General features: G+C 32.1%; 2 protein-coding genes across 2 annotated transcripts; one reads left to right on the top strand and one right to left on the bottom strand.

The window, feature by feature from the left end:
- Positions 1-1,371: 1,371 nt before the first annotated feature.
- Positions 1,372-2,931, top strand: LOC133699141 (protein RADIALIS-like 2). The gene is made up of 2 exons (XM_062122290.1): positions 1,372-1,767; positions 2,565-2,931. The coding sequence occupies exons 1-2, from the start codon at positions 1,506-1,508 to the stop codon at positions 2,567-2,569; spliced, it is 267 nt and encodes an 88-aa protein (XP_061978274.1). The 5' UTR covers positions 1,372-1,505; the 3' UTR covers positions 2,570-2,931.
- Positions 2,932-8,335: 5,404 nt separating this feature from the next.
- LOC133698917 (uncharacterized) lies at positions 8,336-9,884 on the bottom strand. Its single transcript, XM_062122028.1, has 3 exons — positions 9,691-9,884; positions 8,695-8,895; positions 8,336-8,566 (listed from the first exon to the last, which is right to left on the bottom strand). The coding sequence occupies exons 2-3, from the start codon at positions 8,881-8,883 to the stop codon at positions 8,474-8,476; spliced, it is 282 nt and encodes a 93-aa protein (XP_061978012.1). The 5' UTR covers positions 8,884-8,895; positions 9,691-9,884; the 3' UTR covers positions 8,336-8,473.
- Between the last annotated feature and the right edge of the window lie 620 nt (positions 9,885-10,504).

The following is a 10,504-nucleotide window of genomic DNA, read 5'->3' as shown; positions in this document are numbered from 1 at the left end:
ACGCATCAAAAAATATATTTTTGTCTAACTTGTAGACTAAAAACCATACTACTATTAAAATCTCTAAAATTTACCATTCACACAAAAGCTTTCTTCTGTTTTTCAGTGTTAACTGGCCTGCTGGTGAAATTGATTAATGTGAAACAATCGACTAATTTATAAGAAAATTTAATTAAATATCACGCTTTTGAATCGCAACATCCTAAAAATATAAATATGCTATTTTGTAAAAAAAAAGAGAGGTTTTTTTTGCTATTGTGTTACTTCGTCATCTATTTGTATTTTTGCATGCTAATTGACTAATTTATCCCTATAAAAAGGTAGGTAACATATGTTTACTTTTTAATCATTGTACGGTACAAAGCAGCCAGTTGTTTTGCTTGGAATGTTGTTCAGGACGTAGTACACTTATAAGATCATCTCCATAATAATGAAACAGAACACGAGGGATCTTTTTTCTGCAGTTAATCCTTTCTGAATTGGAAAAAATATGGGGTTGTGGTGCGCGCGTGAAAGGTAAAATTGTAAGGTCTGGTTGTGGCTTTAGCTTGGAGTTGGACCACCTAACTCAGAGCCCTCTGTGCAAGTTGGTGGAGAATAAACAGGGAAAGAGTAATAATCTGCATAAAATCTCAACAGGTGCAGAATCCTACCAGGGATTTCCACTATGTTGTTCTCTATTTCTCTATTGGAATTTATCTTTTAAGGTTCTAACTCAATATAATTTCTAACTTGGAGTTGGTCCAATGGTTCAAAACGCTTGTTTGCATCATCAAGATAGTCATGTTTCGAGTCGTGAAACTGTAGTTTTATTTGGTTGCAACTCTACTTTTAGCACTACCCGCTGAGATATTCCAACCTTTAGCTCGCCTGAAATAATTGGGTGATGTATCATACCATAAGTTCGAGATAGCCTATCTATACTCATTTTATGAATCAAAAAACAATCAATATAATTACCCTTTGGTTCAACAACATAAGAAAGTTCCTAGTGAACTAAACCACGTGAATTTTGATGGAACTAAGTTTATTTGCAAAATACGAGAGGATTAGCGCTCCACTTGTTTTGGTAATTATTGATGTTTGTTTTATTAGTGTATGAATTGACAATGGTTAGAACTTAATTAGATGTTAGATGTTATATTTTCTATCATATGATGTGTATTATAAAGATAGACAAGGACTTAATTGTGTTGTTAATTAATCATTGAAGATACTGATTCTCCTACGTTGTTGCTCCACTTCAATATTTTGTGGTTCCGAAGGAGACAAATCATTAAAAATTCTACTGCATTTGCTAGATTTCTTTGCAACTAGCCCTACCCCACCTCATCACCCCCTTCACCTCCGCCTATAAAGAGCAGGCATCGCCACCTCTATTGCACATATCAACCTCTTGACTTGCAATCTCTTCTCTTTTAAACTCCCTGTACTCACCCTTTTCATCATCTTTTGCCCTTGCAGCAAGCCTCTCCATAACCTACACCAAAACATCATTCAAACAAATGGCATCAAGCTCCGTGTCCTCTCGCGGTTCGGGCTCGTGGACTGCTCAGCAGAACAAAGCCTTTGAAAGGGCTTTGGCTGTTTATGACAGGGACACACCCGACCGTTGGCATAATGTAGCCAGGGCAGTTGGTGGAAAAACTGCTGAAGAAGTGAAAAGGCATTACGAACTCCTCGTGGAGGATGTCAAGCATATTGAGTCAGGCCGAGTTCCCTTCCCTAATTACAGGACTACCGGGGCAAATGGCCACTCAAAGACTGGTGAGGAAAAGATGTATATATATAGCAGTTTATAAAACCGAAGTAAAATCACAATAACAAATGCATATTTAGCTACTCAAAGACTTTATAGCTAACCATGTCATGCCACGATTAAGGTATCTGAATCTAATAAAGTGAACTGTTATGGAGTCACTACTGCTGTCTAACTCTCTAAATTTACATGGATTCTCTAACTCTTTATTAGTGTTTTACACTTCTAGAAGGGATTGCTCAACAGTATTAATATTCTTTTAGGAGTAATTTTTCTTGCTTTTTGAGAGCCAAAACCACCTATATATATATATATATATTGATTTTCAAATGTAAAAAACTGTGCATCTACAATCCAAACCAAAATCACGGTTCCATCGACAGGAATAAAAGTTCATGGAGACTGACCTTAAATGGTTAAAATTACATGCAGAAAGCATGTTCCTATCAGAGAATAATAAGATATTGTAGGAAATTATTTGCAAATTAACTCTCAAATTATATTTTTTTGAGACCCCACAAGCACTTTTCACGTGGCTTCGATGGAGTGATTTTGACAACTAAATTATGAATTTAACAAGCAAATATATATATAGCTTTCCAACTTAAAAGCTTACAGTTCAGTGGTATTTCTCTTTCACGAGTTTGAGCCACGGCAAAACATAATTTCTGGACAACAACATAAACTTAATGACCCCCCACAAAGATAAATAAATAAATAAATAGTAACAATAACCATATATTAATTAGAATTATCGATCACAAGAGAGGACTAAATGTGCTGATCTTTTTGTTTTGACATGCAGGATGAAAAACATGAAGCTCCAGTGAGCTATAGCTCTACGAACTTCATGTTTCCGCAGCAATATAGATTCACTGCTTTCTGCTCCTCCTATTACTATGCTCCACTCATGAGCTAGCTCTAGCTGTCACAGGTTAAATAATTTCAAAAGAGCACTGATTTTGATTGAAGAATCAAAACCAGTGATTCTACCCTTTATTTTATTATTCTAGTTGTCATCTGTTTTAAATTATTATCGTGCTGCTAATATAAGCACTTAATAAATGTATCAAGGAAGAAGGTATCTTGAATCTTTTGATGATTCTAATCCCTTCCTCATCATGTTCTAAGTTTCTAAGCAATGAAATATATTATTATTTTATGTTTTTTAACCTTTATGATCAGTGCTTGCATTTACTCTTCCAGTAGTATATATAATGCAACATGAAGTTACTATATGGACGAAAAATATGTCGAGATCTAAACTATATACAGTATATAATGGTCCTACCTCTAGTTTTTGAATAATTGGAGGACAGAATACAAACCAACCAATAAATTAAAGATAATATATATGGGAATAGAGAGGGTTGCGTGTGTTAAAGCAAATAGAGAGGAGGGTAGCGAATGAATAGGCGGGATTCGGGAATATTAATTATTTATTTTAAAAATTCCTGTGCATATATATTTAATATTTCCTAATTCTTTGTGATTAAACAAAATATTTTTTATTTTCAAAAAACTATATATAGATACATGGAGAGACAGATCAAAGGCATTAGAAATTGAAAGGACCAGTAAATGAAAAGAGAGGAATGCTAATTTTGTGGAATATGCTTTGATCTTTCTTTGAGATTACTTTCCAAACAATCTCATATACATTGATGAAAGAGTCCCGCGCTATGATCCCATAAATGCAACCATATCCACGGCATGGCATGTTCCTTTAGGGTTAGCTAGCTAGCCTAGGCATCCAATGTTGGCTCAGATACTTAATCAAATAAAGAACAGGAAGAAATGATCATAAGTTGTTGTAAAGAATCCCATGTAACCTTCTTACCGACAAATTATTTTAAGGTAATTTTTCTAGTTATATATAATATCATTAATTATTAAGAATTGGGGAAGGTTCTCAAAATCCCAGTTTTTTTGTAAAATCATATCAACATATATTTATTATGCAAAATCATATAAAAATTAAAAAAATAATAAAATTAAATTAAAATCATGTAAAATCAAGTAAAATCATGATTTTATTATCGATTTTATAATTTTACAATAATTTTGAATTTTGAATTGTTATTTTTTCATTGTATACCTTGTATTTACTCATTAATGCATGAGCCTCACAAAGACTTGTATCTATAGATTTTTTTTTAATTAATAGTGTGAGGATTAAGAAAATATAGTCCTGTTTAAACTCTTCCTAACAAATAAAAACTACATATTATGAGTTGGAATTTTTTTTAAAATTATTTTATAGGGATATTTTCACAAATAAGAGTGACAAATCATACTTTAAAGTCTGATCTATACACCATGTGTTTATGCCTAAATACTATAGTTTTTTAAACAAGTTTACAACATTATAATTTATCTATAGAAAATTCTATAACTTATTTAAGATATGATCTAATAAGAAATTAGACTTCAAGACTAAAACAAAGTCATACTTTGAATTCTTTGATTTATTCGTTTTAGTTCATATAAAGCTTACAATTCTTTATTGATCTACTTGTTAAAATTCGTGGTGTGTAACAAACAATATCTAAAATTTATGAAAATATAACGTATATTAATTTAAAAGAAAGTATAACAATATTTAAAATTGATGTATTATTCATCAAGAGAAAAGATATCATATGCTAGAACACTATAAATGATCATGGAAAGAGTATTGAAATTGATGTTAATTAATAAGGGAGCATAATTGTGTCTATTTTCTTAAATGTGGAGTCTTACCAATCACTTTTAATTTTTTTTCTTAGATCTTGTAAGGTAAGATTTTATCACGTAAGAATAAATACACCACATCTTTATTGATGAAATTACTTATTATTTGTATAAACTTCTTTGAATGAAGAAAAAAAACTTTATAATTTTATAATTTTACGATTTAAAGACTTATTATATGCTGCACTTAGTGCTGCTTTAAGTTACATGATGCCAAACAATCTTTACCACTTGAAGAAATGATAATATGCCAAGTCTCGAAGACGATTTGCCATATATTTAGGCCTAAGTTAAGACTTCAGAAGGTTAATGATAGGATAGTTTCCAACCTTTAAGATAAGAATGAGAAGTATCTGGATTGTAAGAGATGCATGTTCCCCATGGCCTTGTCTTTATATCACAGGCGAAGAACTGCCATTTGGCTCTAAACCTCACCCTAGCTAGCAAGTTCCATCCCCAAATTCCAAATTACTTCCCTGCCCACGTGACAGAAAATCACAAAAATGAAAAGAACATTAAATTAATCTGTTTGCAATTTAAAAACAAAAAACTAAAATTAATTCATCAAACTTTTACTGTACACGTACTCAGTTTAGATTTGCATAGTAAATGGGAGATTTTGCCCCTGCTACGTAAAATCATTTAGCTCAGTTACTGGGGTAGTTCATCTTTTTATTAGGATATAAATGTTATTATTAAATTTATGTGGGATATAATGGTCAAGTCATACTGTTGTTGTACAGTAAAATTACTAAATTATCTTTAAAAATTGTTTTCATTTAATTAGCATGATGATACATTTTTTGTTTTTTACTTTATTTTAAAGATTGGAATGATTAAATTAACTCTAAAATCATATTTTCTAAACCTTATGCCCGAGGGTGTTTCTGTCATGTTAATGAGTTTTTTTCTTATTATTATTAAGTTGGCTCTGCGCTTTTCTAACGACGCATGAGCTGTCTTTGGTGAAGGAACACTAGCTTCTGCAATGACGTTGAAAGCGCCACGACACCCCCTTCCACGTGGGACGACACACGTGGTGGTTACGATGATGGTTTGTCATCGGCCGCCCTTTCCTTTTCTTTTCTTTTTCTTTCTCTCCTCCCATTTGAATTTCGTGCTTACAATTAAAAAAATTAAGTTTGCCCTCTTATGTTATGATATTTCAGGTTTGACCCTCAATATTTTGATTTCTAACTTTGATTCTTAGTTTTTTTATCAGATTTTAATTTGTTTTCAATTTTATCTTTAAATCCATTATCTTATATATTTTTTTTTTCAAATTTGATCATCGTTCTCTTGTTATTTTTTTTTATTATTCTTTAGTGAATTTGATTTTCTTTTTAATTTTTCTCTTCAATTCAAAATTCAATGATATTTCAGGTTTAACCTTTAATGTTTTGATTTTTAATTTTGATTCTTGGCCCTTTTATCAAATTTTAATTTGCTTTGAATTTCATCCTTAGATCCATGATATTGATTTTTTTATTTGGTCATCATTCTCTGAATTTTTACTTTTTATTCTATATTCTTTTGTTATTTTGTTTTTTTATTTTTCTTCTATGATGTCAGAGTCTTGAATTTTTTTTCTTTTTTAAAATACACTGACAGTGCTTGAGCATCACTTTTTTACACAACAAAAAATTCAGCCCAGTTCATGGTGAAGCGTAAACCACTTATCTAGTATGCACTACGATGGTGTTTGACATTGTGGTCCAACCGTATTTTTTAATATTCTTAATGTCAAAATGACTTTTTAGGTGCTTTTGGATTGTTTTGATATATTGTTGTAAAAAATAATTTAAAAATATTATTTTGATGCATTTCTAAGTGAAAAATATTTTAAAAATTCAGCTCAGTTCGTGGCGAAACATAAGCCATTTATCTAGTATGCATTAAGATGGTGTTTGACATTGTGGTCCAACCGTATTTTTGAATTTTTTTAGTGTCAAAATGACTTTTTATGTGCTTTTGGATTGTTTTGATATGTTGTTGTCAAAAATAAAATAAAAATATTATTTTGATGCATTTTCAAATAAAAAATACTTTAAAAAGCAACATTTACCACATTTTCATATAAGCACAATCCCTAACCAATCATTTATATTTGAATACTAAGGAATTATACACACACCTTAACTTTATAATAAAAAAAACGAGTTTAGTTTCGTGAAGTCTTGGTTATTAAACTCGGACCCAACCTAAGGCCGACTCAAGACTTACTTGTCTTGGGATTTGGTTCAAATTGAGTTTCATAATAAATAAGAAATTGATTTAGTATGATTCGGTCAAAAATTAGAATTAATAACTTGTGATTTAATTGATCTGATTAAAATCTATTAATTTTTTTTTTGAAAAAATTAAATGATGTCACTTTTTTAAAATTAATTTAATCTACCTAATCTATGATTAGTCATGTTTTGAATAACCCCATAATCAAGTTTAATAACTATCAATACATGACCGAAGCTAGAACGGAGAAGAGAAATGATAAAACTCCTTAAAAAAAAGAGAGTCTGTGGTGCCAATTGGCGCATAGTCCTAGTGGGTTTGGCCTCGCGAGTGACTACACTGCTTATGATCGGTGTTCTATATAATGCTAGTAGGCTTAGAGCCCTAATGTGATTGGGCATTGAGATTATTATAATTGTGGGTTTGGTTCGGATGATTTAGACAAGATAAGAAGTTATGAAGTTCAAACTATATTAGAGGCAATACATGTTTAGTTCTTGACTTCATGCCCAATAGAAAACCATCTGAAGATGGCTACAATCATGTCTGATACTGGTTTTATGAATGAACAATTGTTCTACTCCAACCATTATGACAGCTAATGCATAGCGGCTACTGAAAAATGGAACTAGGCCTGGCACAGCGTTGCCGGTAAGAAGAGAGTTTTGTTGCAGTACCTATACCTGGTGCTTATAAAGCTGGCAAGAATGTCGAAAGCGATCTTCGAGGAAGAAAAGTGGTGGAAAGCTTATCGGCGAGCTTGTACATATTACACATGTTGAGATCTTTTCTTTGGCTGGTGCTTTGCCAGTCTAACGGAAGAGGTCCTCGACCTTCCCTTCTTCACGACAAGCCTGGTTAATTGCACGGCCATTGATCATGTTGAGATGACATTACCTTAGACTCTGCCTCCAATTGAAACACAGAAAATTGCCGTTTCCTTGATAAGGATAAGAGTGAATGGGGAAGGAAAGGTATAAGGCTGATCCGGGAATTTTCCAACTCTCAGTTTGCATTTGAATTCAAACTTGAAAACAATAAAATAGAAGTAACTCATAACTGCAGTAACGGGAGAATCCAGTTTACTGCATTTTTACCCTTCCGACTTCACAGCTACTTACCATGGCATCAAAATCAAAGTGGCACAATTCATATGAAAATAAATTTCTCGGATTGTCCCTTCACCTGGAGATTAATTGGAAAGAAGAAAAATACTTGCCATGACACCTCTGTGATGCATCGAATTCAAAATTGAATTAATGATAAGGAAACACGTGAAAATACACCAAGGCCCAGAGCATTGAGAGTATAGCCGTTTAAACGCGCAAACCAACAAACCCAACTGAAGCAAAACTAGACAGGAAACTTGCAAGTGAAATGCATCCTCTGGCATGCTAGCCCACCAAAATGTTGCAGCTAAGGCAACCATTTACGACAGCAACAGAGGCATTGCAAAACCAAACTCATTCCATCACTTTATGATGCCAGAACTTTGTGAGATTGAAAGATGAACTTCACCGGGTAGAACCTCCGAGCTTTCGAGGTGTTGGAAACGCTTTGCTTTAATAACTTCAGGGGAACAAAAACACTCAAGCTCTAAGATGTCCTCAGTAGAATTAAAACTTTATGCATTTAACAAGTCAAACCGAACAGAGTAGTGATAATAGATTATCAAGCTGCACCAAATGTCATTACCATAACTGAAACTAGCGTTTAACTATGAGCTATTACAATAAGGATGAAGACATTCTACTTTGCCACTGTAGTTTGGAGAGGCAAAGAACTTTCAACTTCCTTAGCATCACCACTCCTCTCTGCAACAATCTTTGACATTCCAAACATCTGAAAATAAAACCCAAGTCTTAGGTCAGCAACCAATGCACACACTCTCCGATTACACTATAAAAAGAGTAGCACATTGTCAGTTGGCAATTAGCAATTAAACATTGAACATGGAGCTGGGAACAAACCTTCTTGATAGTCTTCGTAAAACAATCCTTGTGCTCATCCATAGATGCATGAATGAACTCATCGATGTGATCCTTCAGATCCTCCAAAAAAGTGGCATCATCCTTCTTCTTCCTTCGGCATGAAGTGATGGCCGGATCCAGGGCTGCAGATGACTGCTGTTTTGCTGGTTCACTTTTTTGTGTTTCCATTTGAGATTTTTCCTGTCATACACGAATTAGTTCATCACAATACTACAGAGTAAAGTTTAACAGGTTCTACAAATCCTGCTCCCACTCTACACAGAGTCATGGTGACGTAACAACATGGAAATATTAACCAAAAAAACACAGGAAAATAATAATAATAAAAAAACTAACGATACAACATAACATCAGATTCCTGCTTTTAGTCCTTGCTCAGCTATAAATATAAATAGTTGAAAAGAAAACAGAACAAAAAGGGGTTCTAGCTTCATCGATTTCCAAGTTGAGGCAGGCATTCATGAACAAAGACTTCCCTCATCCTTCCTCACGTTGGACTGAAAGATCTCATTAAGTATTCCAGAATTGAAATGGCTTTTACTAGTAATTTGATCATCACTTACAATCTAACCAAAACCCGAACTTGCAACAGGAATACTAATTTAAATGGGCCAAATAGCCAAAATTAATAGATAATATAAACAACCCTTTTCGTAATATAAACCTTCAATACAATTTTCTCCCTCGATTCTCAAAACCCACACACTCACAACCGATGACCTTCGACTCCGCACAAAATCGACACTTATAGCAGCACACACATTAACTTCCAGCTTTTACGACAGAAAAGAGAACACTGAGTGCAGTGTGCCCGGTGATTCAAGAGCGTGTATGACAGCTTTAACTAACTATCATCGATTCTGTTTTGTATCCTAATAAACTGATCTAACATTAACTGCATCGAACAGGCACATAAAATACAATTATTATTAATCGCACTAAACCGAAAAAGAAAAGGAGACTAAAGAAACATACCAGGAGCAAAACCCAGTAACAATTGAAGCACGAATTGGTAAGAAATTTAGTCTGAATTTACGGATGGAAATATCCAGAAAGAATCGCTTCCTTTTTCTTGATTTGTTTGTTTATAACACAGTGATTTCTTCGTGAACTGGAGACATTTAATAAAATACTCCCGTCTTGGAAGAGAAGTCAGGCAGGCCTCTAGTTGCTGAATATGGTTTAGGTCCTGTTTTGGCTGGAAAATAATTTTTTTAAAAAATAAATTTTGAAAAAGTAAATTATTTTTTAATATTTAGTAGTATAATGAAAAATAAGTTGGAAAACACTTTTTAGTATTTATTTATCTCATGAAAAATTAACTGGAAAAAAACTTATTAATGTTTTATTTTTTAAAATTTATTAAAATAATGAGGAACAAATCTTACAAATTAAAAATTTGAATAAGAATGAAATTGAAAAAAAAATATAATTTAATAAATTATTTCAAATAAAATAAATAATAATCAAAATAATAGAGATCAAATCTAAAAAAATTAAAAAATTAAAAGATGAAGAAATTAAAATAATAATAATAATAATAATAATAATAAACATTTTATAAATTATTTTAAATAAAATAAGTAACAATCAAAAGAATGAGGATCAAATTTGATATATAAAAAATTTCAATTAAAAAATAATAAGGGAAAAGTAAATAACAATTATAAAAATAAGGACCAAAGTTAATATAAAAATTAAATTCTAAGGGATGAAATTGAAAAATAAATATTCAAAATAAAATATATATAACAATTAAAAGTTTGATGATCAAATTTGATATAATCAG

Source organism: Populus nigra, chromosome 7 (assembly GCF_951802175.1).
Source record: "Populus nigra chromosome 7, ddPopNigr1.1, whole genome shotgun sequence".
In the NCBI taxonomy this organism is placed as follows: Eukaryota; Viridiplantae; Streptophyta; class Magnoliopsida; order Malpighiales; family Salicaceae; genus Populus; species Populus nigra.
Note: the sequence above shows the minus strand (reverse complement) of the source record. Positions and strands in the feature narration are given on the sequence as shown.

Coding starts and splice junctions, on each gene's coding strand:
- LOC133698917 (XM_062122028.1), bottom strand. CDS start 8,883: ATGGAAACACAAAAAAGTGAACCAGCAAAACAGCAGTCATCTGCAGCC. Junction 8,567..8,694: donor TTACGAAGACTATCAAGAAG/GTTTGTTCCCAG, acceptor TTTTATTTTCAG/ATGTTTGGAATGTCAAAGAT.
- LOC133699141 (XM_062122290.1), top strand. CDS start 1,506: ATGGCATCAAGCTCCGTGTCCTCTCGCGGTTCGGGCTCGTGGACTGCT.